The 25555-nt window shown below is 52.0% G+C and overlaps 1 protein-coding gene across 1 annotated transcript in view; it reads right to left on the bottom strand.

Moving 5' to 3' along the window:
- Positions 1–25555, bottom strand: part of Actn4 (actinin alpha 4) — a 65023-nt gene that overhangs the window by 12892 nt on the left and 26576 nt on the right. The window contains exons 2-8 of the mRNA XM_052167355.1: positions 10028–10142; positions 9750–9869; positions 7354–7440; positions 6488–6575; positions 5575–5653; positions 4762–4843; positions 3990–4075 (exon numbers count right to left, since the gene is read on the bottom strand). Of these exons, the coding sequence (XP_052023315.1) occupies positions 3990–4075; positions 4762–4843; positions 5575–5653; positions 6488–6575; positions 7354–7440; positions 9750–9869; positions 10028–10142 (657 nt within the window). The remainder of the gene's footprint in view (positions 1–3989; positions 4076–4761; positions 4844–5574; positions 5654–6487; positions 6576–7353; positions 7441–9749; positions 9870–10027; positions 10143–25555) is intronic.

Here is a 25555-nt window from a genome sequence, read left to right as displayed (position 1 = left end):
ACCCACAGAACTCCCAAAGAGGGAAAGGAGAGAAAGCGCATCTCCAATAAAGTGGCCTTGAGCTGCCGTGTCCTCAGGGTCTTTGTGAGAACAGTGGCAAGACCTGAGCCCTGCTGAGAAGCAGCCTTCTAGTTCCCAGACTGTGTGGGCACAGTGCTGGCGGGTGGTAGGGGTGCCAGCACCATACAGTGCAGTGGTCGGTGCATGTCCTGTCCATTCTGGCTCCTACTTGGAGGTGAGGCTGACTACAGGGACTCATACGGGCACAGGTCACAATAGGGAGGGCAGAAGGGAAGCACAGAGGGGAGATGTCTAGAATCGGCTGCTGTCCACTAGGAGCCTAGGTGAGGGGCGAATGCCACACAGGAGAAGGGAGGCAGGTACCTTTTGGGCAGCACAAAAAAAGATCCAAGAAGAGTTGGAACGGCAACAGAACAGGAACAGAAAGAGTGAGGAGAGTCTACAGGGTGATGAGGAAAACAGAGGCTCGGGAGTCAGCTCCAGGTCCAGTGTGCTTTCCCATCCACCCCTGGCGCAGGGCAGCTAGGGGGCTGACAGAGCGGCCACAGGCGGTGTGCACTGTTGTATAGACAACCCTGTGCTCGGGAAGCTCCCGACCCCAACTGAACAGGTTCCTCCAGCTCTAACCTACTCTGCAGCCGGGGTGCTGACAGCCAGAGGTGTTCGACTTCACTGCTGGAGCACAGGGCATTTTAGAGAATTGGTAAATTTTAAATGCAGACAAGAAGAATGAATGCTTTGGTGACTGGACACGTGGAAGATAGTAGTCTTGTGCCAGGTCTGAATTCACCCAGAAATCATTTTGAGGAGACTGAACTGGCCTCTGGGAAATGACAGCAACCCTAAGGGGTACATACGAGAAAGCTAAATCTAGCAGAGTCCCCATTTTCCTTACTATATAGACCAGGCTACTTCAGAAGACAGGCCGAGAACAACATTCTGAGCCCACAACTTTCATGAGAGTGACTGATCCCTTTACCAGACCTTAAGTCAGCTCCCGGCAAGGGGCATTTCTGGTATTAAAAAATGGAATCATAGCTTGAGGCTAGGGAGGCCCACCATGGGTGTGCCCAATGGTAGTCTTGCTGTTAACCGGGGCTCATCACTACCTTTTCCCACTCAGCCTTCATTACCAGTCAGTGGGGGTGGGGGAGGGGGTGGAAATGGGAGTAGGGGAGGGGGTATGTCTTCCCTGTTCGTACCTTCCAGCAAAACACTCCAAAACAAGCTCTAACCAGTGCTGGGTGGGTAGGAAAGGAGCACGGAGAACTGGCCATTTGGGGAGGATTCTGGAAAGAACTGGGCACCCTTGCTGTAGCAGACTATCTTCAACTCTGGAGCTAGCTAATCATTAGCGCATGCCTATACCATCCCATCCTGTGAAGAGCAATAGGACCCCATCTTACAATGGGAACTGAAGTAACCTAGCCAAGATCACGCTGCCAGGAGGGGCAAAGTGGGGCAGGCTAGCCTGCCCATGATGAGGTCCCTACTGGATGTGGGCTTCTAGGAAGGCAGCACATAGACGACAGCAGGTGCGGTGTCTCTGGGCCTCCATTTCCTCCCTGGTGTGAACAGGAGTTCTGTTGGACCAGGGCAGCTACACGATGCTATTGACCAAGCCACTACATAAGACCAGGAGGGCACAGAAGTAGATGTGCCGAGTCCCTGACAGGAGCCAGGGCGTTGTGTCAGCAGGACTCATGGAGACTCACAGCAGACCAGACATGTTAATCTGACCCACACAGGAGCCTCTTGAGCATCTGGGCAGTTGACAGTTTTCTGAAAGGAGGCTCACAGGTAGGTGGCCCTAGAGTTCCTGATAGGTAAGGGGTCATAACACCAACTCTACCATCTACAGTGATCTGGGCTTCTGTTTCCCTGTGTGTGGTCAGAGCTGTCACATCCACCATAGGTAGCTATGCGAGAAGGTCTGTGAGACTTTGGCCAAACAGGAGGTACTGAGGTCCTATGATCATGAGGGCCCTGAGCCGTTCAGCCAGGCCTCCACACAGGCGTGTGTGGACATATAGGTTGTTTTCTTTTATATATGTTTTTATATATGCTTTTCTTTTATGGGGCTGACTTTAACATGACAGGAAGGGAAATCTGAGTCCCCAGCAGTGAGGGATCTTGCAGTGATAAAGTGTTTTCATTTTAATCAAGTATGGGCTACGGCTGTATCGGACTGTCCTCAGCAGTTGACTATGATTTATCTAGTGCTCTAGCAAAGGCGTGGGTCTGTGGCTGAAGTGTGTGAAGTCTGGGATTCTATAAATTTTTCAGAGGGTATGGTAATGCCTAGGGCCCTGAGAGGTAATCTCAGTCTTGATTTGTTAGAAGTCATGCTCAAAAGAAAAAAAATAGAAAGAAATTAGATTCAGGATCTCTTATCTCTCTCTGCCCATTCTATCCTTTCTCTCTTATCTAGAGATAGGGGGTGAAACTGGGGAGATAAAGGATGGGAAAAAGACGAACTCACAAAGTAGCAAAAGACTGGCTACAGGGTCCTCCCACCCTGGCTCACCTTCTGGGCCCCTGAGAAGGCGTGGTAGAAGCAGGACACGTAAGTCATGATGGCCTTCTCATCTGGCCTCAGAGTGCCTACAATATCTGCGCAGAGAGAGAGAGAAAGAGAGAGACAGGAGAGAGTGAAAGATGCAGGAGGGAGGTGGCCAGCCAGCCCGAGGCTCATGCGGGAAGAATAGCGCTTGCTCTGGACTGGAAACCAGCGGAGCTCAGACCTGGGGGGCATGCCCTGCACAGAAGGGCTATCAGGCTTTGAGGGAGGAACCTCATTTCCAAACAGGCCATTGAAACTAACTAGACTGCATGAAAGGAGCTGTATTTGGGGCCAAAAGTCAAAAGTTAAGTGACTGTTTCTGAAACCCTGCAGGATTGTGTCACCTGAACTAGCAGCCATTCTGCATAACCCCCTACAGATGCTGGGCTCTGTGATGCACAGCCGTAATCCTGGCACTCAGGAGGTGCTATAAAACCAGATTCTGTCTCAAAAATAGTCAAACATATTGTTATACATTGGCAATCCCAGCACCCGAGAGGCAGAGACAAGAAGATCAAGGCCAGTCCGGTCCATACATAGAAAGTCCCAAGATTCCAGGACAGCCAGGACTATATTGAGACACCCCGCCTCCCCACAAAATTAAATAAAAAGCCACAGGTAGTGGCACATGGAATATTGGGACTTTAGAGCTAGCTGAGCTATGTGTACGAGACGCTGTCTGAAAAAAAAAATCAACCTGTAACCAGAGAGATGGCTCTGCAGTTATGAGCACTGGACTTAGGTTTAACCCAAGCTCCCACATGGTGGTTGACAACCACCTGTAACTCTAGTTCCAAGCGATCCAACACCTGGCCTCCCTAGGTACCAGGTGCACAGGCACACTTGCAAGCAAAACACTAACATTAAATTAAAAAAACAAAACAAAACAAAAAATCAGCCCTCAGCAGAATGACCCATAGCTAACTGCTTTTTGCAACTTTCCTTGCCGGACTCTCAAGTCGTTGCATCTGCGACCTGAGCCTTTCACTTGCTGAGGCCTGCCTGTGTAGCCTTCACCTGGCAGAGTTTCGAGTGAAGCCCCTTTCCAACTGATGGTTCCAGCTATCAGGGGACTCAGGTGCCTCAGCCACACCACCCTGTCCGCTGACTCCTCACATGACCTGTCTGTCTGTCTGTCTGAGAGACTAGGAAACGGGCTTCCTTGCAGCAGGAACTTGCCTGTTCTCACTGCCTGCACAGAGCCTGGTGTACAGTAGGCACTCAATAGGCTGAGCAAGGACTAGCTAGGCGGCAATGCCCAGGACTGAGGGAGCTGGCTTCCAGTCCAAGAGAGGCCACTGCCGTCTGCAAGAGAAATGAAGTGAGCGCAGGAGGCAGAGGAGGAGGCGGCGGCGGCGGCATTGGGCAGTGGCGGCGAGGAGGGCTGCCTGGCCCTGCCTGGTACCTTCTGCGCTCCTGAAAAGGCATGGTAGAAGCTGGACACATATGTCATTATGGCCTTCTCGTCGGGCCGGGCTGTGTTCACGATGTCTGTAAGTGAACAACAAGGGTTAAACGGCCCAAGCAGGGGTGAGATCATTTGCTAGGGCCCACAGGCTCCCAAAGCCACAACTAAGGTGGGGAAAGACCCTCTAAGCTGCCCCAACAACAGTTGTTCAGTTGGATGGGCTCAGGCACACCCTAACCTCCCCTGTGGTCTCAGGAAAGGCCTACGCTGTGGGAACTCAGCTGCAGTGAAGCCACTTCCTTTCTCTGAGAATGGCCTCAAGGGGCTACAGGACAGTGAACTCCAAAGGCCACCAGAGGCCAGAGACATGGGTCCTGCCGGGGGGCAGGGGGTGGGGTGGTGCTGGCTGGGAAATGGAGCAAAGCCGGAAAAGGAAAAAACAACATTCCACTTTGGCAGGCTCCAGACCCCAGACCTTTGGCTGGTCAGGAGAGAGGCCAGGGTTGTTCACAGGAAGCCAGGAGCTGGCCTCGTCAGCCTCCTAGCCCCACTCTGTGGTACCAGAAAATTGACCCTTTTAGCCCTGAGCGCCCTCCCTTTTCTGCTGTCCGACTGCATCTGGCCATGCCAGGCTCACCCAGCATCTCGCCCGGATCAGCTAGCTAGCTCCCCAGAGTTTTCCTGAGGCTTTGAGGCCCAGGCAAAGCTGGGTCCAGAGAGATACGACCCAAGGAAACGTGCTGTTGAAGGAACATGGAGAGGTACTCACCCTCAGCATCCAACATTTTGGGGATATCAAGGTATTTCTCAGCCACTTCAAATGCATTGTTTAGGTTGGTGACTGGATCATCCTGGAGGCAGTTGGGAAAAACACAGAATCCCATCAGGAGCTGGACCCAGGCAATTGTAACAGGCAAATGGCTGGCCTGAGACAGGGGGGCCTTGAGGAGCAGGGCTGGAAAGTGTCAGGGTTTCTTATGATCCAACTGCTGCAACAGCAGCTACAGCGTGCTTAACAGACCGATCTACCTCACTCCCCTCACTCGTTTCCTCCTTCCTATCACACCCAAGCAGGCTGGGTGCAGGTGTTCCCGACACTCCCAATCTTGAGCTCTCCCCATCTCCAGGGGTCCTTCCCTCACCAGAGCAGCTTAGGGTTCCACAATCCTCCAGACGTCCAGCCAGAAACTCTGCAATCCCGCTGGCCTGGTATGGCACAGAGGGCTGGTTGCTTTGGACATGGGTCCCTGCCTCTCCCATGGGGCCAGGACCTCAGCTCTGTGTAAGCAACTAAGAGCAACTCTGCACAGGAAATGGTGGCCGGCGGGAAGGGTCGAAACTCCCTCTTCCCTCCTCTGGACAGAAGAATGCTTCTAGAACCCAGAAGGTCAAGAAAGGGGGTCAATGGTCAAGTAAGACCCTAAAACAACAGCCAGTTGCTGCGCCCATGGAGGACTTGACAGCTGGACAGCACCCAGGTGAAAGCTGACGTGAGCAGCTCGCAGCTCGTGTGGCCGGGCAAGAGTTCAGCTGTGAAGGTCAGCAGTGGGCAGCGTCGGGGATGGAGATCACAGATACCTACCTTCCTCAGCTTGTCATACTCAATCAGCTCAGGTCTGTGTCGGTGGATCAGAGCGTTGAAGGCCAGACCATCCTTCCAGCTGTAAGAGAACACAAGGGTTAGGAGTGGGTCCCTGGGTGGCATAGGCCAGGGGCTAAGTGCCTAGATGCTTCGTGGCCAGAAGGCCTTTGGAGCAAAATGATCTCTACAAAGCCAGTCTCCCCTGAGATGCTGTAAGAATCGGCTCCTTCTAGGGTGCAACTCTGTAATCGCCTGCTCAGAACAGTCACTCATTTCCCACCACCGCACTATAGGAATCCACGGCCCGACTAGTGCTTGGACTCGGGGGCAGGTGCTCCCTGCTGCAGAGCCTTTAGTGCGCAGCAAAGGAAAGACACTGAGCTGAACCACCAAGGAATCGATGTGCTGTCAAGGACAGAACACCATCAGCATGGAGCGATACAGCAGGGCCCTGTGGCTCCTGTTCCAGACATCACATGGTAAGATTAGTTCAGGGCACACCCCCAGGCAGATGGTAACCTCCTGCTGCCCTGGCCCACACAGCACAGACCCCTGGCCTCCTCATTTACAGCAACAGCATCTATCCTTTGCCTCCCTCGCCAAGGGACAGAAGACCCATAGCTGGGCTGAGTTTTGCTCATCCCAGCAGTTAGAAAGCTAAAGTTAAAACACAACAGCAATCTACATGCTGGGCTCTCCTGAAACGTTAAAAATGAAGAGGAAGGCTGACTGGCTTGAGCCGTGCTAGAAACAGTCTCCTGTCAGGATAGACAGAGCACACGGGCACACAGCAGATCAAGGACTTACTGAGCGTTGCTATGTATCACAGACCAGGATGAAAACATGGCAAGGAAAGCCAGGTATGAGGGAGCACCCGGATCCCAGGGTCAGCAGGGTGCTGCCGGGTGCCTACCTGATATGGAAGTTCTGCACATTGACGTTCTTGTATGGGGCTGTCTTTCTCTGGCACCACAGGAGGAGTCCTTCCTTAGCAGAGGTCTCTACAAAGCATACAGCAGGTGAGCTCAGAATTAAACCTCAGCACATGGCCCACACTGAACAGGACTTTCAGTCTGGATGGGGAGGAGCTTTGCCCATCTACCCACCATCCAAGAAGCCTTGTCATTGGGACTACTCCAGAAAGGAGTAAGGCAAGGGCGGGGTCTGAACCTTGCCCCCATCCCTCACTAGCCTGCCATCCGCCTCTAGGCCACGTGGTGAGTAGCCCTGGAGACTAGCCTCAGGCTGCTTCCAACAAGTACCATCTCCGCTGGGTAACTTGGCTGTCCTCACATGGGGAGTCGTATGGAGACAGGAATATATCTATCTTGGTCACCATAGTGACCCAACACCCAGGAGCCCCTCCAGATACTGCCTCATGGCTTTTCTCATTTTGTGGTGCCCGCACACAGTGGCTAGGTGGAAAGGGCAGCGTTCTTGGATGGCCTACACAGGCCAGATCGCCCACCCACACAGTGTGTGGGGCTGAAAGAGAAGAGGCCAGGCCTGGCCAACTCCTCCTGAGTTTGCTCTGCATCTCACGTCACCAGGATGTACAATGGTGCCAGCCATTCTGGCCTACTTCAAGGGGAGAGCTTGGGGTTGGTTTATGAAACAGAGGCCACAGAGCACTGTTGCTCTGGGGCAACCTGGAGCCAGCAAGAGCTGTGGGAAAGATGGGCTCCAAGCAAGCATGGTGGAGAGTGGAGGCAACAGCAGAGCTGGTTCTTGTCCGTCCCATCCCAGAAGACTGACGAGGTACTCTCTGCCATGTCTCACCTTCCACAGAGATGTCCTGAATGGCGAACCTGAGGATGATGGTCCAGATCATTCCCAGGGTCATCTTTGCATTGCCATCCACAATCTCTGCACACAGGACAAAGGGAAGGAGAGAGGAGGCTGTTAATGAGAGCCGAGCTCTCTGTCTCACCCCAAGGCAGAGCCCACCTTACTAGGCGAATGGACTGAGCATGCTCTAGTCTAGATAGTACTATTCTAGAAGCCTATGACACTGTCCCTAAGCCCCTGAACACATGCTTCCTAGCCACAAAGGCCTTTTTTCCACTGGCCAGCTCACTAATGGTCCAGCTCACAGTGCTCCTCCAGACTATCCCAGGCCTGTGGTCCTCACCTCAAACTTGTCATCCACTACTGTGGTCAAATTCCATCTTTATGTGAGCGGCCTGCTCTCAGGGTTAAGGAGGTCCAGCGACTATACTATCACCGACTAAGGACTAGCCACTTCCTTTCCAATCACTTTGCCACCACCCATACAATCTTCTGCACAACTAGACAATGCTGCCTCCTAGTGACTCTGCAGTATAGTGTGATTTACAGTGTGTACCTGGCTCTTTAAAGGAGCCCTAGTTTCTAACTGAGCTGGGCGTGATAGCCCACACCTTTAACACCACCACCGGGGAGGCAGAGGCAGGTGGATCTTTATGAGTCAAAATAAGCTTAGCTATGAGAACTGCTTAAGCTTATAACCTTCGGGGTTGGTTGTCTCTTAGACAGAACAAAGCCAGCTGAGGCAGAGAAAAGAGGAATGGGGCTAGCAGAGTGAGAAGACAGTTGGTGGACAAGATGCTAGGAGACTGAGCTGAGCAGACAGGGAGAAGAAATTGCTGAAGAACACTTTGGGAAACTGAGGAGAAACGGCTGGGAGAATAGTTGACAGGGCTGGGCTGGAAATTGGGAAGAGGGCTGGCAGGGAGTTACTGTTCCAAACCAGCTAGCCGTTTTACACTGCAGCCTGCCTCTGGACACAGAGGATGTCCCTCTGTGTAGACAGTAGTAGGCAAGCACTCTACCCTGTGAGCTCCCGGGGAGGCAGAGGGATGGAACGTCGGCCCGTCTCCCCAGGACTCAGAGCCATAGATTCAGTCAAGCAGGGCTACCAGCCTGCTACAGCATGGAGCCAAGCTAGCTCTCCCACCAACAAAAGCTAAGCTTCAAGAAGGCCAGGCTTCCTCAGTCAGGGACATGACCAATCTCCCAGCTGCTGCAGGTATAGGCTGGCCAAAGTTCCGGGAGGAAGAGGACTCTTATTACACATCCACCAGCTGCCTCTGTGACCCGCAGCTGTGCCACCCTCTCACAACCCTGGGGAAGAAGCCATGCTCCTCAACCACCAGACCATGAGGGCCGGGGAGGGCCAGCCAACATTCTTTGTGAAGCTGCCCTTTACCCTTGTTGTTTAGGCATGTGACCGTCACAGGTTGGGACAGGATCACTTAGAGCATGTGGAAGAAGCATTTGCAGCCGAGCTGTCCTCCCAGTGAGGTGGAGGCTGGAGCACCCGCTGGGCCCTCCTCTCACCCTCTGTATTTACAGACGAGCCTCTGAGCCAGACAACCGCAGCTGTGCGCACCCGGGGCTGGAGCGGAGCCCGGAGAACAGACCCATGCAAGGACATCAAATCTCTGGGCCTGACTGAATTTTGGGTTTTGGTTTTTAAACAAACACCAGCTACCTCTACTGTGGCATGCAAGGCTTGGCACCCCTCCAGAGGTCCCAGGCTGGGGCAGGGCCTTGGAACTCAGAGGCGCACATTCTGGCCTATTGTCCCACCAAATTCTCAGTCTTGTCATTAACACAAATTAGTTTTCTTTGTTTTTCTAAAAGCTGGGACAACATGGATGTCAGGGCAAGAAACTCTACTTTGACTAATGAGCAGAGGCTGTTGGCAGCCTCTGGCTCCATGAGCCAGACTCTCCTCATCCAAAGGCGCTGGGAGCTCAACCCCAGGGCCCCAAAGAGCTGCTGCTGACTGAGGTTGGTGATGCAAATCTAAGAATTTCATTCAAGACAGAGGGATCCTGGGTGTCTGGGGCCACGCACTCGGCCTATGCAGCAGAAGCAAAGCCTGGGGCTGGCTGACCTTTGACCTTGCACTTCCGGATCCAATGCCCCCTTAGGCTACTAGCTCCCCCTTTCTCCGTGCACTTTCTTCTACCCATATGGGCAGGCAGAGGTGCTCCTGTGGACAGGGCCCATGCACAGGGTTCCTCCTCACTCCTGGTACACACGAGCTTTTGCTTAAGGGCGCAGAGGCCATGGATTCCCCATGCTCTCCAGTGTAGGAGCACTGCTAGTCACTGCCAGCAAAGCTTCCTGTATTCATTGAGCACATAGGCATCCTACCAAAGAGCCTAGCAGCCAGGAGCCTGGCTTACCTTCTGCCCCGATGGACACTAGCTTGACTCCCTTGCTGGCGATGAAGTCCAGGGCTTTGTTCACATTGTTGATCTTGTGCACTCGCATCTTGCCCCGCTCGGGCTTAGGCAGCCGCTCCCCTGAGAAGACAGGTGGTGGGGATCCTCACAGTCACTCCAGCCACTCCCAGCCCTACCTCTCAGGCTCCCCTGTCAAGCTTCCCAGTGGCAAGGGGGCAGCGCCCCTTCCTGCTAGGCCAGGGTACTGTATGGGCGGCACAGTGATACCCGAGCCTTACCTGAAATGACCTCCAGCAGCAGCATCAGTTTGAGCCCATCCCTGAAGTCCTCGTCGATGTTCTCGATCTGAGTGCCAGCCTTGCGCAGGTGGGAGTTGCACCAGGCTGTGAAGGTCTAGGGAGAGAACAGGAGGGACAGAGGTAAGCCAGCATCCAGGCTTCACACCAAGCCGTACTGACCCTCCATATACATCATGCCTTAAGACAGGTTCCCATGTAGGCCAGGCTGGACTCAAGGATGGCCTTAAACTCCTAGTATTTCGGCCCCCACCTCCTGAATGCTGAGATGGCGGCCCAAGAGGTCACAGGCTTTCTTTACCTAGCATCCTGCCTCAGCAGGACCTCAGCTGTGACCTTCCTATCCTGGACACATATGACCTGGGACAAGAAAGCTATTGGGTGAGCAAAGTACTCTCCAACCAGATCACTGGAGCGGAGGCGCCGAGTAGCCACACCCTCTTCTGTAAGGCAGAACTCTGAGCCACAATTCTGACCCAGAGTTTGCAGCCTCACAGGTCAAACACCTTGGCCTCCCTACTTAGTCCATCCTTCCAAATGTTGGAAGCTAGATGTGCCTTCAGGGTGGCTGGAAGGTAAGTGGAAGGCAGTTCTATCTGGACATTTCTGAAGATCAGGTAGATGGTGAAAGCACGTGCTCTGGAAGAGAGCTACAAAGCAAGCAGCTGCAGTCCCAGACCCAGCACACTGCGAATGATGGTAGAACACCCCAGTGCAGGCCACTCAGCGCCTGCAAGCCGGAGCCTGTTATCTGTGCCACAGACGCGGCTCAGATCAGTTAATACCAACAAGCCCAGGCATCTTCTGGGGAAACTGGCCTTTTCCCTCCCACAGCAGGATCTGGGAAAGCCCAAGCCTCTGCTCTCCTAGGAGCCCCCAGAACAGAAATGGGCAGCCCGCCAGGAACATGCAAGAGCACATTCCATGCCTGGAGTGTAAGCAAAGGCCACACGGGGTGCCAAGGGCTTCCGTGGAGCCTCTGGCCAAGCATCATGTGTTTTGACAACTGTCGGCAGGCTTGCTCATTCAGAGACTCAGCACAAGGCGCCTTCCAGACAAAGACACTGTCTAATAATTCACCAACCCACAGCAAGGACTCAGCAGATGAGGGCAGGGGGTGGCCAGACCCGGCACTCACCCATGTAGCTATACAAAGTTCCTTGCCTGTGAGACAGAGACCCCTCCTGGATGCACACTGCTGTTTCCCACCTAACCATGCCTCTGCCTACTTTGTAGCCTTGCAATAGAGCTACCAGTTACCCATCACTCAAAATGCACCCACGTGGGTGTGGTGGGACATGCTTTTAACTCCAGCACTCAGGAGGCAGAAGCAGGAGGATCATAGTGTGAGGCTAACCTGAGCTAACACACCAAGAATCCGTCTCATAACAACAAGCAAAGCTGAAGCAGAGTGCAGCCTCTCCTAAAGACGGCCCCACAGCTCTCTCGGTTGGGGTCTGGCCCCGTGCCACTCAGACAGCTACTGATCTGCCAGTTGTCTTCTGTCACTCACAGTGTGTGCTCCTCCAGGGGAGGGGCCCCAGAGCAGGTTCTCCCTGACCTGTTTGCCAATCCTCTCCTCCATCCCCATTTCCCCTTCCTTCACCTGGCAGGTCTGAATTCAGTCAAATCAAGTCTAGACTTGGCTATAATTCTGAGGCGAATTTCCTAACCTTTCTTAACATCCATTTTTCCCCTCAGTATCATGGCAATGAAGACGCCATTGGGGCCGTGAACATGATAAAGACCTGAGCGCTAAGGCTGTAGAGGGCACAGCAGTGCTCAGCGTCTCCTCCGCCCGGTTCCAGGAATCCAGTCAACTGCCTCGCAAGCGGCTGGCCGTGCTGTGCTTGGCCCACCGTGGACTGCAGGTAGACCGTGGCTCACGTCATGCAGCAGTCTCCACCCATGTCTCTCTGTTTCGTTCTTTTCTTTGGGGGGTTGGGAGGGAGCAGGAGAGGCTAGCCTCCCTCTTGCTATGTAGCTGAGGCTGGCTTTGAACTTTTTAATTTTGAAACCTAGAAGAGGGCATCAAATTCTCTGGAACTAGAATTATGCACAGCTGTGAATGCCATATGAGTGCTGGGATTGAACACAGGCTTCTGGGAGAGCAGGCAGCACTCTGAGCCATCTCTGCTGCGTCGGCTCCACCTCCGACTACTATCCGAGCACTAGGATGATGAGTGTGAACTACCATGCCTTTTTTATTGTCTTATGGATTCTCGCAGACGCGCAGCCCACTCTCCCGCTGTGCGTGATCTTTATTGCTGCCCAAAATCCAGTGGGCGGCAGGCACAGCACTCAGAGATAAGCTGGGGCACAGCTCAGTGGTGGTGTGCCTGCCTGCCTACTGCACGAAGGCTTGGGCCTTATCCACAGCTCTACTAATCTCAAGAGCACAGCTCAAGAGGAACTGGGCCCAGCGTGCGTAGGGGACAAGGCTGAGCAGCCGCGTCTCAGCTCACAGCCTGAGCTTGTAGGAAGGCGGTCCTGGGGGTGAGCTCTCTGGTGTCGCTCAGAGCCCAGGGCATGTATGTGTCTGAAGGGTGCCTTTGCCTACGTGGGCCGCTCTAGCATGCTGCAGGAAGGGAGCAGATGAGGGCCTCTGTGCCAGCTTCTTCGGTAATTTGTTCTGTTTCCAACTGACTTTACCCATAGAGCTTGTCCCTTGTCCTGTAAAATGGATTGATCAGAGTCCCCCTCCTGTAGTTTCTCCAAGTATCAGTTGTGGAGAAAGGCAGTTAAGCATCTGTCACAGGCTGGGCACAGTGCCCGATGAAGCATACACACTAACGGGTTCCTTCCTACCGAGCCTCGGGAAGGGTAGGATGCCCTCTGAGCACAGGTCCTTGGCCCACTTCTGCAGGTTAGAGGGGAAAGGAGACTCTGAGTGTCTGTGCAGCTGTCCCGTTCCCACACAGGGAGATGACCCTGCTGCTCAGGGGCAGCCACCTGTCCTCACAGGGGCTGCCACACGACCTGCCCTTGAAACACACCTCCCATCTTTACTCCTGGCCTCCAGGCAGTGAGTGAGTGAGTGAGTGAGGTAGTCTCACCTCTGCCACTGGGGCAAACGGCCATAACCTTGGGCAGACAGCTGAATGGTGACCGTGATCTCGCCTACGATGAGGACTAAACAGAGTGATCGAGCCAGTCATTCTACACTGGGCCCAGCACAGAGGCCTGTTTTGACGACTGGTGGCTGGGCCATACACATCTGTCTTTCTCACTGCAGAACACAGAGCGGGTGCCAGAAGACACCCAGCAGGAGGACACAGGGTTGCTCCTTCCTGGCCCTGAAGTGCTCCAGGGAACTGAGCAGCTGTCTGCTGCTATGCGGTCATCCCGTCCTGAGATGAGGGACTCAGGAAGCTGTGAAGGAAGGACAGGCAGCTGCAGCCGTTACTGCTCCATGCAGCAGGACCAGTGAGGGGGCTAAGGGCTGGAAAGGACATTAAAAATTCATAGCTTCTTATACTTGGTTACAAAAATAACACTCTGCTCAGACTCTTCCTCTCCCTCCCCATGCATATCAGCACTGTGAGGTGGATGACAGAGGGCGGTTTCTATAGCGGGAGGCCTCACTCCCTGTGCCCACCAACTTCCCCTCTGTGCCCACTCCAGGCCTGCTTGCAACAATCCAGTTGCCTAGAGTCAGCCATCTGCGGTGTGTCTCCAGGCCAGGCCTAGTCTGCAGTGTCTAGCAGGAATCAAACCCTGACAGAAAAGATGGACATGGAAGCTTTAATCCAGGCAGTTAGGAGGCAGAGACAAGTCTGTCTCCGTAAATTCAAGGCCAACCTGGTCTACATAAGACAACCAGGGCTATGTAGAGAGACCCTGTTTCAAAACAACCAAACAAAACAACAATAACAACAACAACAACAAAACCCCCCAGTACCTGATAGAAGCTGCGTTGGCAAACCCCTCACCCTGAGCAGGGCCAACACATGACCAATCCTGCCACATTCGACATCAAGCACACCTTACAGCAGATGCCTGCCAGCCCCACTCTACACGCCTGCCACACAGCAGCATGTCTATTCTCACACTGGTTTGTAAAGCAGTACAATTACTGCTCCTGTCTGACAGAAGAGGGAATGGAGAGCCTATGGCGGAGGCGGCTGCCCACACCAGTCACCCATGGCCTTGGCTTGTAGGCACTGAGCTTCAGAGGCTCACTGCTGGGGAGGTTGGGGGGCACAAGGAAAGAGTGAGAGACAAGGAGAGAGAGGGAGGGGGAGAGAGACAGAGACTATACAAGCAGCTGCGCTGAGGTGATCACAAAGAATAAGACTCAAACACGTGCAAAGGCCCTGTAGCAGAGGAAGCAGAACCTGGTCAAATTCAAGAGCGAGAATAAGGGGCGACAGCAGGACAGCTCCCCATGTCTTCCCAAGATCCTGTGGACTGCTAGAGTGTGTGTAGCGCAGGAGGCCAGCGTGTTAGAACCAGGGAGAGAAGGAAGATGCAGAGGAAGTAGAAACTCTCTTCTGGCAGGAAGACGGAGGAACCGTGTCAAGGATGCCTAGTGTGACTTAGAAATCCAAGCTCACGGTCTCAGAGGTCAAGATGGGCCACATAGCACTGAACTGGTTTGGGGGACTCAGCGGACTTCCTCAAGAAGGCGCTGTTCCTGCTGAGGCAGGCTAGGCCCCTTTGGCAGCCATGCTGCTCTCAGCAGCGGCCCGAGTGCAAAGGCAGACTGAAGAGGGAAGCTCTGTGCCCAGCACTGCTTATGGAGACCAGGGAGGGGGAGCTGGGTACAGTGAGCAGCCTCCTTAGAGACCCTGGCTAGGGTGTTCTGCATTGTCACGCTTGAGGGCTGGGGGAGGGGAAGAAGGCTTGGCATCACTGGTCATAAAGTCCTTCCTGTGTCACAGGGTCCCCTCCCAGCCATCAGGATATGGGGCGGCTGGGTAGATGAATGATGGATATTGTTTGTGAGGTGACTTAAGCAGCCAGGAATGTGGCAGCAGTGGGCTTTAATGAGCCTTTCATTGATGGTGACGCCTCCTCCAACCCAAACCCAGAGAGGTGAACTCTCTCTGGGTTGTCCCTGAGCAAGAAAGCGAACACTCCCAAAGCCGGTGGCCAAGTGCCACAGATGGCCTGGACAGTCTGCGTTGGCCCCGCTGGAATGGTCCATTTTCTTTCTCATTTCCCTATACAAAAGTTGTTCTTTGCATTCAGCACAGAACAAGAAGCCCTGTAATGTCTGTCTAGACTTCGAGACAGGCTGTGATGTGTCCCAAGGCTAAGGCACACTTGCTGGCTCTGATGTGAAGGGACAGAGAGTTTGGCCTACCCAACACACCACACATGTGGGCTCCATCAACCTCTCACTTTAAACGATTTTAGGATAAACCGTTCAATACCTCAAGAGCTACCCCTCCCCACTGCCACCCACTCAGCAAGCCAGTCCACTGCCTGACCCAGAGAGCCTGGACTGCGCTTTCCCTGGGTCGAGGGTGAACTGAAGTTGCCCACAGCAACCTCCCCCAGGGAACAGAGGCCAGGGGTCCTCGGGTTTCAACCCTCATCTCTGAAATACCGTGTTGGGTGTGTTGGGTCTGCAGCTCCGCTGGGGCACCGACTGCTTTGAGGGAGAGGGCGCCATCCCACCTCCTGAACTCCCACCTTGTCTGCTGTGGCCTCTGACAGTGTCCATGCTCCTGCTTCCTTGGGTCCTCAGACGGGACATCCAGGGCTTGGCCGTGGAGAGGTGCAGTTATTTATTTCTAGGGTAAATAGCTACCTTTGTTATCACCTATCTGCCAGGCTCAGGCCAAGCCGGACCCAGTGAGACAGCTTGTCACTTCCTGAAAGCAGAGACTGCTCCTGGGCCCCGGCCTTGTCACTAACTATAAAGGTGCTTTCAGGGCTCAGCCTCTGGAATCTAGGTTACCAGCTGCCCAGGCAGAGGTGATCACTTTGCTAGTTTCTAAGGCCTCTGAGACCGGCTGTTAGCTTGTACCTGTGAGTGATACAAAGATCCATTACCTGCCCCAGATCCCTGAGGGCATGGAACCCAGGGGCTACAGCAACACAACACAAGTAGCCTTTGCAGCACAGGGAACCAGGGCTCCCACTGCTGAAATGCCAGCACACTGAGCCCAGCCTAGACCAAGGGCAGAATAGGCCGCGGTATGACTGCCCCATGACAACATGGCCTAACTTGAAAGCAATTACAGTGAAATATGGCAGCTTCTCATGTTCGGGTCTGAAGTTGCCTTATTCGGCATTTTCTCGGCCTACATGAGAAGCTGCCTTCCCTTTGGAGGAGAGGCATAAACACTGCAGAGTGCAGCCGTGAGCATTCCAAAGGTCCTGCGTGTCTATCCAGGACTAGCTCCCCAACCCCTCCCAGCAGCCTGGGTTCCAGCCAGGGCCAATCTCTTTCAGGGTGTCAGAGAACATGCACTCCCCTACGGACTTTGGAGTGCAGTCTTTCCTCATGAGACACGCTGGCCTACGGCTTTCTTCTGGTTTGTCACAGAGCTGGCTGAGTGTCACCACTCAGAACTCCCTTCAAATGTCACCATTTTAGGAGGCTCTCCCTGAGGACAACCTCATGAAGCTATCACTTTACTCTGCTTTATCTACAACACCCATTATCGGAAATTGCATTATCTGTTCACAAGCAGTTGCCTTACCAACTGTAACAAGAATCTACTGAGTCTCTCCGAGGACCCTTCTGGGGGAAATGGAGTCTTACAAGAATGCTCTGCTGACTCCTGGGATTAGGGCTTTTCATATTCAGCCATTTAGCACCTAATGGTTTCTTTAGTTTGTTACAGGATCTCACATAGCCCAGGCTGGCCTCAAACACACAATCCTCCTGCCTCAGTCTTCTGCTAGGACCGCAGGCATGCACATCATGCTGGCCTTCGGTTTCTGTTCCTACCCTACACTGAAAGTCACTGTGTGGGGATGAAACTGTGACTACACGCACGCCGTAGGCAAGCCAAGGAAGACAGTGCTGGCCTGTCACTTTAATGGAGGGCCAGCCTGACCCTCAGCAGCCCTCAGCACCTGGTAGTCAGATCAGTAGAGACGCCACTCGTTGCTACAACAGCAAGGCCACTTCAGAGCATGCCGCTCCTCAGCACCTGGGCCAAAGGTGCAGCCAGGCCCTTCCTGGGCTCGCCAAGTTGCTGGCTGTACTATCAAACAAATAAAGGAACCACCATAGTGGCACTTGGGAGGTAGAGGAAGGAGGATCAAGGGCTCAAGGTCACCCTTGGCTATACATAAGCTCCTACAGCCAGCCTGGGCTACATGAGACACCCTCAAACAGACAGACAGAAATGAACAAAAGAAAAAAGTAAATAGGTTAGTAAATAAATAAGAAGGATTATCTGCTTCTTATTTCTAAGAACTGGGGCTGTAGGGCTGTAGTGGGGCAGAGGGGGGTGGGGTGGGGGGCACAATGACACCTGTAATGCCAGCACTTGGGATGCTAAAGCGGGAGGATCCAAGTTCTGGGCCAGAGTGACACATTAAGGAAGTCCCTTTAAGTCCTTTCAGTGTCTCCGTGTGAGAAGCACCTGGGGCTCTCCTCGCTTTCTTGCCAGTTCAGACTATGGATATGCTACCTTGTGAAGGAGTTTCCTAGATCACAGCTATACTTGCATTCTTTCTCCCCAACCCCCTTTTTCTTTTTAGATAGGGCCTCCCTGTGCAGATCTGACCAGCTTAGAACTCATGGTGATACAGCTCGCTTGTGAGTGCAGGCCTTCAAGGTATGTGCCATTATACCTGGCCTTCCATACCCTTCTTAAAATATATGGTTTTCAGAGTCACGATTGCTTCTATGGGATGTAATTCACATAATTAAAGATTAATCCTTTAAAAACTGAGTCGGGCGGTGGTGGTGCACACCTGTAATTCTAGTACTTGGGAGGCAGAGGCAGGCAGATTTGAGTTCGAGGCCAGCCTGGTCTACAGAGTGAGTTCCAGGACAACCAGGGCTATACAGAGAAACCCTGTCTCGAAAACAACAACAACAACAAAAAAAAAATCTAGCCTGGGGGGGAAAAATAATCACACAGGGTTTGGTTATATTTACAACGTGCAACTGTCTCTACTATCTACTTCCAGGATATGGACACCACTGAAAAATATTAGGGGCCACTGCCCCACTTCCTGTCTCTGTGGAGTTGCCTCCTCTGCAAGAGACAGAAGAGCTTTCCAGGCTAGCTTCTTCCGAGATGTCTTCAAGACTCAGCCATGTTGAGTCATGTATATACCTGACTAACAACCCCTTCTGGCTGTGATGAATGGTGGCTGTAAATCCTTGCATGGATGGGTTTTCAATTCCTTGGGTATCTTGGATGTGGGATTTCTAGGCTGGATGCTAATTTTATGATTTGCATCATCTGAGGAACTGCAGTGGCTTTCCCAAAGACCATGTGACATCTCACATTCCTACCAGGAATTCCAGCTCCTTCATCTTCTTGCCTAACCCTGTTCCTACAGGACCTTTTTTATTACAACTGAGTGTAAATTCACATCTCTCTGTATGGGCTTTTTTGGGGGGGTGGGGGGTGCTGGGGAATTCAAGTCCAAGGCCTGGAGCATGCTGGGCAAGCACTTTATTTGATGCTAATATCCCTACACCTTCTGTCCTGATTCCTGACTGATGATGTCAAACACCTGTATGAGGATGTCCTGACCACTTACTTAGAGGAATGCTCATTCAAATCCTTTGCCCATTTTTAAATTTCATCTTTTTTTTTTGGTTTGTTTTTTGGATTTGGTTTTTTCGAGACAGGGCTTCTCTGTATAGCCCTGGCTATCCTGGAACTCACTCTGTAGACCAGGCTGGCCTTGAACTCAGAAATCCGCCTGCCTCTGCCTCCCAGAGTGCTGGGATTACAGGCGTGCGCCACCACTGCCTGGCCAAATTTCATCTTTTTATTGCTATGTTGTATAAGAGTTCATTTAACCTCGAGGACATTACATCTTCACCAGAAATATGATTTGCAAATATCTATGTGGGCTGTCATTTCACTTGCATAATATCCTTTGGGATGAGGACACGGCTCAGCTATACAGTACTTTATCTAACAACCACTATCTGACTCCTGATTTTGTGGAGTTAGGGCTTGCTTTTTGGAAGGTCTCTGAGCCACAGAAAGTTTCATCTGGTGTGTGGTAAGGTGTGCATCTCCACTCTGTACATGGGGTGTTCAATTGTTCAGGCACTATTTGTTGAAAAAGACTACTCTCCAGCTGGGTGAATCTCGGAGACACCTTATCTCACAAAACAAAACAACAAAACCCAAAACAGACCAAAACAAAATAAAACAAAAACAAAACAAAAAAAGAGTATTCTCTTCCCTAATTAAGTCTAAAAATCAACCAACAATAGACTTATGAACTTAGGGAATTTTGCTATTTTTCCTCCTCCTCTCCTTTCCTTCCCTTAGTTTTTCATTCAAGAGAGGGTTCTCTGTGTAGCCCTGGCTGTTAGTGAACTTGCTCTCTAGCCCAGGCTGGCTTTGAACTCAGAGGTTTGCCTGCCTCTGCCGCCTGAGTGCTAGCTGGGTAGGTAGACACTCGCCACCAAGCCTAATGATCCCCGTGACAGAAGAGAGTTGACTCTGAGTCGTTCTCTGAGCTTCACAGATGCTGTGGCATGTGCACACATACTAAATAATTTAATCTTTAAAAATGGCAGAATTTTACCCAAAGCCAAAATGACTCAGGTTCCTTGGAGGTGGATCCCAGACAAAGACACTGACACAGGAAGTCAGGGTTGAGACAAGGGAGAGGTAGCCTGGGGTTGGAAGGTGCTTCAATTGACCCTGTCTAGCCACACAGATTTACGGAGCCACCTCACACTCAGGGAGCTAGCCAGGCAACCAAAAGCTATTCACACAAGCCACAGAACTGGGTCCTCCCCAAGGACATGTGTCCAGCCTCCCCAAAGCAAAGTTCACCTGTCTAGGAAGAAACTGGCCTGATTTAGAGGTAGGAGGGGAGACAGACTCAGCAGGCTCAGCCCTCCCCACTGAGATGTTCAGCCGGAAGGAAGTGAGTGAAGCCTACCTTGGTAGCCACTCTTAAAAGTCCAAACATCCACTCCCAAGAGCTTTAAAATTAGGGCTCTGCCCACTCCCCTGGCATCCTGCCAGGAAGGCCCTCTGGCTGCCCTACTCACCTAGAGGACAGGGAGCTAGCTCCAAGGACAAAAAGCTCATTCATCTTCAATGCTTCCAGCTGAGCTCAGGTTTCCTAGTGAGGGAGGGGGACTGAATATCTGGTTAAACTTTGATCCTTCAAAAGATAGGCAAGGCAGCTGATTCTGACCTGGACACAGTGGCTCGCAACACTTACCAGTACCAAAGACCAGTGTTAGAATTAAGGTTTTAATATGGACCAATCTCCCTAGGGCCCTTGCTCATCCAGACAAGAGGGGGCTGAAACTGATGGGCACTGATGGGCAGTGGTCTAAGCAGGCACCATACCTCTGTTCCAGGCCACCCAGGGAACTCCCCATAGCTCTTAAGTGCCACAGGCCATGACATCAGGACATGGGGACCAGAGCAAGCATCCCTCCTACTCCCCCTCCCCTGGGAGGTAGCATGCTTTTGATGATACTCATAATACCCAGATACTGGGCTCTTCAACTACAAGAGGCCTGTTAACTGAACTGGTTTCACCTTCACAACTAAAATTCAATGACCTCTTCCTTTTTTGGAATATTTTGATTCCAGTTCACAGCATTCTCGTAGGGAAACAGACAGACCTGGAGGGTAAGCCCATAAAGCCCAGGGTACAGAAAAAAAATGAGTCTAGAAATCTGTGGTCTCAATCCCCTGAGGGACGGACACAGAAGCCAAGTACAGATGTCTTGCGAATACTGCTTCCACTGGAGCCCTGCGCTCTGAGTCTGGGCTAGAGGGTCCATCTCAGAGGGCTTAGAGCCCTAGGGGAATGAGGAGCCCATACAGGCATCATCAATCTTTTGCTTCTGAGTCCAAGGTCAATTGGTGTGATGCCAGAATGACTCCCGTCAGAGAGCACTAGGTGAGAGTGAAGGAATCCAATCAACCCAGGCAGGAGAGGCTTTTGACCAGAAACACTGGCCTTCTAGTGCAGACTTTGCCCCGGCCTCCTGTGAATAGGTGTTGGCTGATCCCTAGTCTGGAGATGCTGTGAGGTACACACTATGCTTGTGAATCTCCCCACCGCTGCACACATACCTGGTCTATCTCAGACTCCAAGGATATAAAACCTATACCAACAATAGAACAGTGTCTGGGGAGAGTTTTAAAAAAGAAAACCCAAAATCAGATTCTACAGTCAGAGAGTAATTACAGGACTAGGAGGAACCAGCAGGGAGAGACTGAAACCTCTGACTCACGGCTGGCTCTATTAAAAATGGTGAAACGGTTTGCTCTGGCCGAGTGACAGGGCAGACTCTCCCCCTAGCTTGCACTGCCCACATACTTTCTCAGCCTGGCCCTAGCAATGAACAGACCAGTCAGGCTTCTCTAAAAGCAAGTTCACTCGAGGCACTCTGAGGCAGAGCACACAGCTATCCTCGAAACAGTGGACAGGGCACTGGGCGAGGCCAGGTGTGGATTCCATTTCAACAGGGGGACAATGGAGAGGGGAAGCTTTGTATCTTTTCAACCCACCCTCAAAGCTACTAAAGGAGCCAACAAGAGGTGTCTTTTTGTGATTAGGTGGGGTTTTATGTTAGCCCTAACATATCACAGAAATGACTCATGACTCTTGAGCCCTCCCTGTGTATGGGGCTTTCTTTGATTTTACAGGTAAGGTTCCCAGTACTGAAGGAGCTGCCTACAGGTGGCCTGGAGCCCTACCTAGCCGAGATGGCTGTTAAGAGCTTCCACAGCCTGCTCCAATCACCATTAGACTTTTCACATTGTTTCTCATCAGACCCCCAAGAAGACACTAGCCCAATGGCAGTCTCAGACCCTCAGGCGGATTCCCAGCCCAGATGTGTTGCCCGCTTGTGATGAGGCACAGTGCCTGCCAGGGCTGTAGGTGAGTCAGAAAGAGGGAGGGCAGTCAGGTGACCAGGTGAGACTCAGAGCTCCTGAGGTAGCCTGGTTACCTTGACATTCCTGTGATTCTGCCAAGGTAAAAAGTAACCCGAGGAGTTTGCCTTATATGGGCACAATGACAGATTTCAACACAATGCGTTAACTGACCCCACATCAAATCTAGTCCAGGTTGCTCGGGCGACACCTGATAAAGCTGCTCTGAAAGTAGGAAGTAACAACTTATGACAGGTTGTGGCCAATGACTCACAAAACAAAGGTGCAGTCCAACTGCATCTGTGTGACTTTTAGACAGGGGAGGGGTGGGTGGCCTGTAGACCAAGAGGCTCTATCCTTCCTCCACCCACACCTGGTGGGGAGACCCTGCTTAAGGCGGGGAGGGGTGTGGAAGAAATCTACTTCGGGCTGTAACGGAACGGCAAGTCCCGTCATCTAGGTTCTGAGAGGTTCTGCTTTCCCCAAGAAGGCCCAGGAGGAGCAGGGGCCACTGGGAAGCATGGTTCTTTAGGCTGACAGGACAAAATGGGCATAGCAAGTACAAGGTTCCTTCATGAGAAATCCCAGCATTAGATTGAGATAGGAGGACTACATGTGCAGCCTTGGCTACATAAAGACCCCAGGGTTTTTGTTTAAAAAAGAAGAAGAAGAAGAAACATATGAGAACTAAAGAAAGCAGCTGGGCTTTGCAGGAGTCCTCAAGCCATCCTAGGAGGCAGGCCCTCCCTTCTCCAACAGCCCCAGGCCTCTAGAAGGAGGCACTGCCCAACCTCTGCCAGACTCCACTCATTCATTCATTCCAGGTTACAAAGGTAGCCAATACAAAACAGAGAAATCCACAGTAGGAGAAAGACTACTCCTAGGAAGGGCCTGGCACCCTGGTGGGAGGAAGCCTGGAGAGGGAGAGCAGTAGCACTGGTTCACTCCTGCGGGGTGGAGTTTTATCCTGCCAGTGAAGGAAGAACAGGAGCAACACGAGGTAAGAGAAAAGCTCCTCCCCCCATGGTTGGGTGGAGCAAAGGGGGAGTGTCTTGGACTAGAGTTCCAGAAGATGGACTATCTGAGCACACTGCAGACACACACAGTTGGAATGGACACACTTCCTGTCCTTTATAGAGCCTCTTTCTAAAGTCCTCTCCCTACAAGAGATAGGGACCACCAGGAGACTTCTGTGTAACTGCACACACACAGTAGGGGCCCCAGAACCCACAGGCTTGACCCATGCGTCAGAGACATAGGCCTCACTTCCACTCAGCCAGTGACTTACAATGGGCCAAGAGCAACAGTGGCAGTAGAATTAAGTCATAATAGTGATTGAACTCAGTATCCCAACAATGGGGTGTTGGGTCATAGTGCCCTATACTCAAAATACAACGTCAGTAGTTTTTTAAAGTGTTCTTTCCTGTTTGCTTCTGCAATGGTGGAGATGGATTGATCTCAGGCCTACCAGAGGAACACTCCAGCTTCAGGAGCTCTTGTCTACGCTGTAGTGTGGAAGACACATACAAGAATCAATTTGAAAAGCAGCTGCTTTGTTACAAGATATGATTTTAAGTCCTCGATACAAAATCTATTCCACATGGTTGTGGCCTGTATATTCCACTGGGGAGGTGAGTCCCAGGCTGAGATGCATGTATTCCTGGCCCGTCCTCTGCAGCCTCTCAGCTTCTTTGTTACATGGGTGGCAGGCACCACACAGATGGCGACTCCAGTCTTCCCTGGCCTGGCCTGAGCCACTCTCCTATGGAGAGAAGGCCTGTATCCTAAATTTCCCTACAGGCAAACTCCAGTATGGCCCAGGGCTAAGAGATGGTACCTGACAGGAGAGGCAGAAAAAGAACGGCCTGGTTCTAAAGACAGGGAGCCCTTCTTCTCAGAGGGAGAACACTTGCTTGCTATGACCACCTCTCCAGCCTCAACACTGTCACCTCAAAGGACCAAAGATGAGAGGAAGAGAAGCACTCCTCAGATGGTAACTAGCTCCTGCCAAGGGGAACCCTGCAGTCAGACGCCCCACTACACAGAACTGAGATCCAGGACATGGAAGGAGATCACAGCCAGGCGTCTAGAAGAGTACTGGTGGAAAGGGACCCTGGTGAGGTAGTCACTGCAGGGCAGTGTGACACAAGGACAAAGGTGAGAGGACACATGATCTGGGCCTTGAAAGAGGAGCACTGTTCTGATGCATGGTGGCCTGGGAAGAAAATCACTCCATAGTCAGAACACTGACAGGACCCCAGGGAGTAGTAGTAGGGTGCAGCACCAACATGAGTCAGGCATGTGTGCATGTGTGCACACGAATGTATAGTCTATAAGTCTCCTGTACTATAGAAAGGTTGAAGAGAGCAAGGTTTGTTCTTGGTGCAGATGGGAGCAGAGCAGGTTAACTCGGTGACCCGGTTAGAGTCTCTGAAAGATAATGTTCACCAAAGTACCAAGACTCCAGGTGAGTGGAGTCAAGCCAGGTAGGGGATCACTACAGTGTCCCATTCACCAGGCAGAGTGGCTGACTCTTCCACCCGGGGTAGCTACAGCTGTAGAATCTGCACTTTCTACTACCCACCATGTGTCCTGAGTTATTAGGGCAATGGAAGGAACATTGTAGAATGAGAAGAAGGGCAGGGTTCTAGATAGTCTAAGCAGTGGTTCTCAGCCTTTCTAATGCTGCAACCTTTTAATACACTTCCTCGTGTTGTGGCGACCCCCACCCTAAAATTAGTTTTGCTCCTACTATCCATAGCTGTAATTTTGCTACTGTTGAGTCATAATGTAAATAGCTGCGTTTTCCAATGGTCTTAAGCACTCCCTGTGAAGGGGCCATTGGAGCAACGGAATGGGTCTTGACCCACAGGTTAAGAACTGTTGGTTAGAGAGAGAAACTCAGTACCTACTACAGAGTGAAACGTCAAATGTTCCTAGGCTTCTGACAGGGATGGCTTATGAAGGACAATGTAAAATGTGGGTGTGGAGAACCTAGGAACATCAACTGGAGAACGCCAACATCAGAGTGCCACATGACCAGCAGGCATGTGACAACATCTGTCCAAAGCTAGCAGAAGAGTGTCTGTTCACGCTCGCTTCCATTCCACACTCATCACACATCCTGCCATGCTGCTGGCTCTGGGGACACAGGAGAAAGTGAAAGCTTTCCATGGCTAAGAGAAGAGACACAAATCTGAAAATAACTGGGTACAAGGAGTGAGCGGATCCCGGCCAGAGAAGTGAAGATATCACTGATGAGATCCTTAGGGTCAAGGGAAGAATACCTAAGATCCCTCAAGGAAAAGCATGTGAAATGTCATATCCATGATGAAAGTGGGAAAGGGAGGCACACAATGAAGGGTGGGAGCAGGGGTTGGACACAACTCTGGGACAGAGGATGAGCAGAGGGCCGGGCAGTAGTGGCTCATACCTTCAGTCCCAGCACTTGGAAGGCAGAGGCAAGTGATCTCTGAGTTTGAAGTCAGCCTGG

The sequence above is a fragment of the Apodemus sylvaticus genome, chromosome 1 (genome assembly GCF_947179515.1).
Source record: "Apodemus sylvaticus chromosome 1, mApoSyl1.1, whole genome shotgun sequence".
In the NCBI taxonomy this organism is placed as follows: domain Eukaryota; kingdom Metazoa; phylum Chordata; class Mammalia; order Rodentia; family Muridae; genus Apodemus; species Apodemus sylvaticus.
Note: the sequence above shows the minus strand (reverse complement) of the source record. Positions and strands in the feature narration are given on the sequence as shown.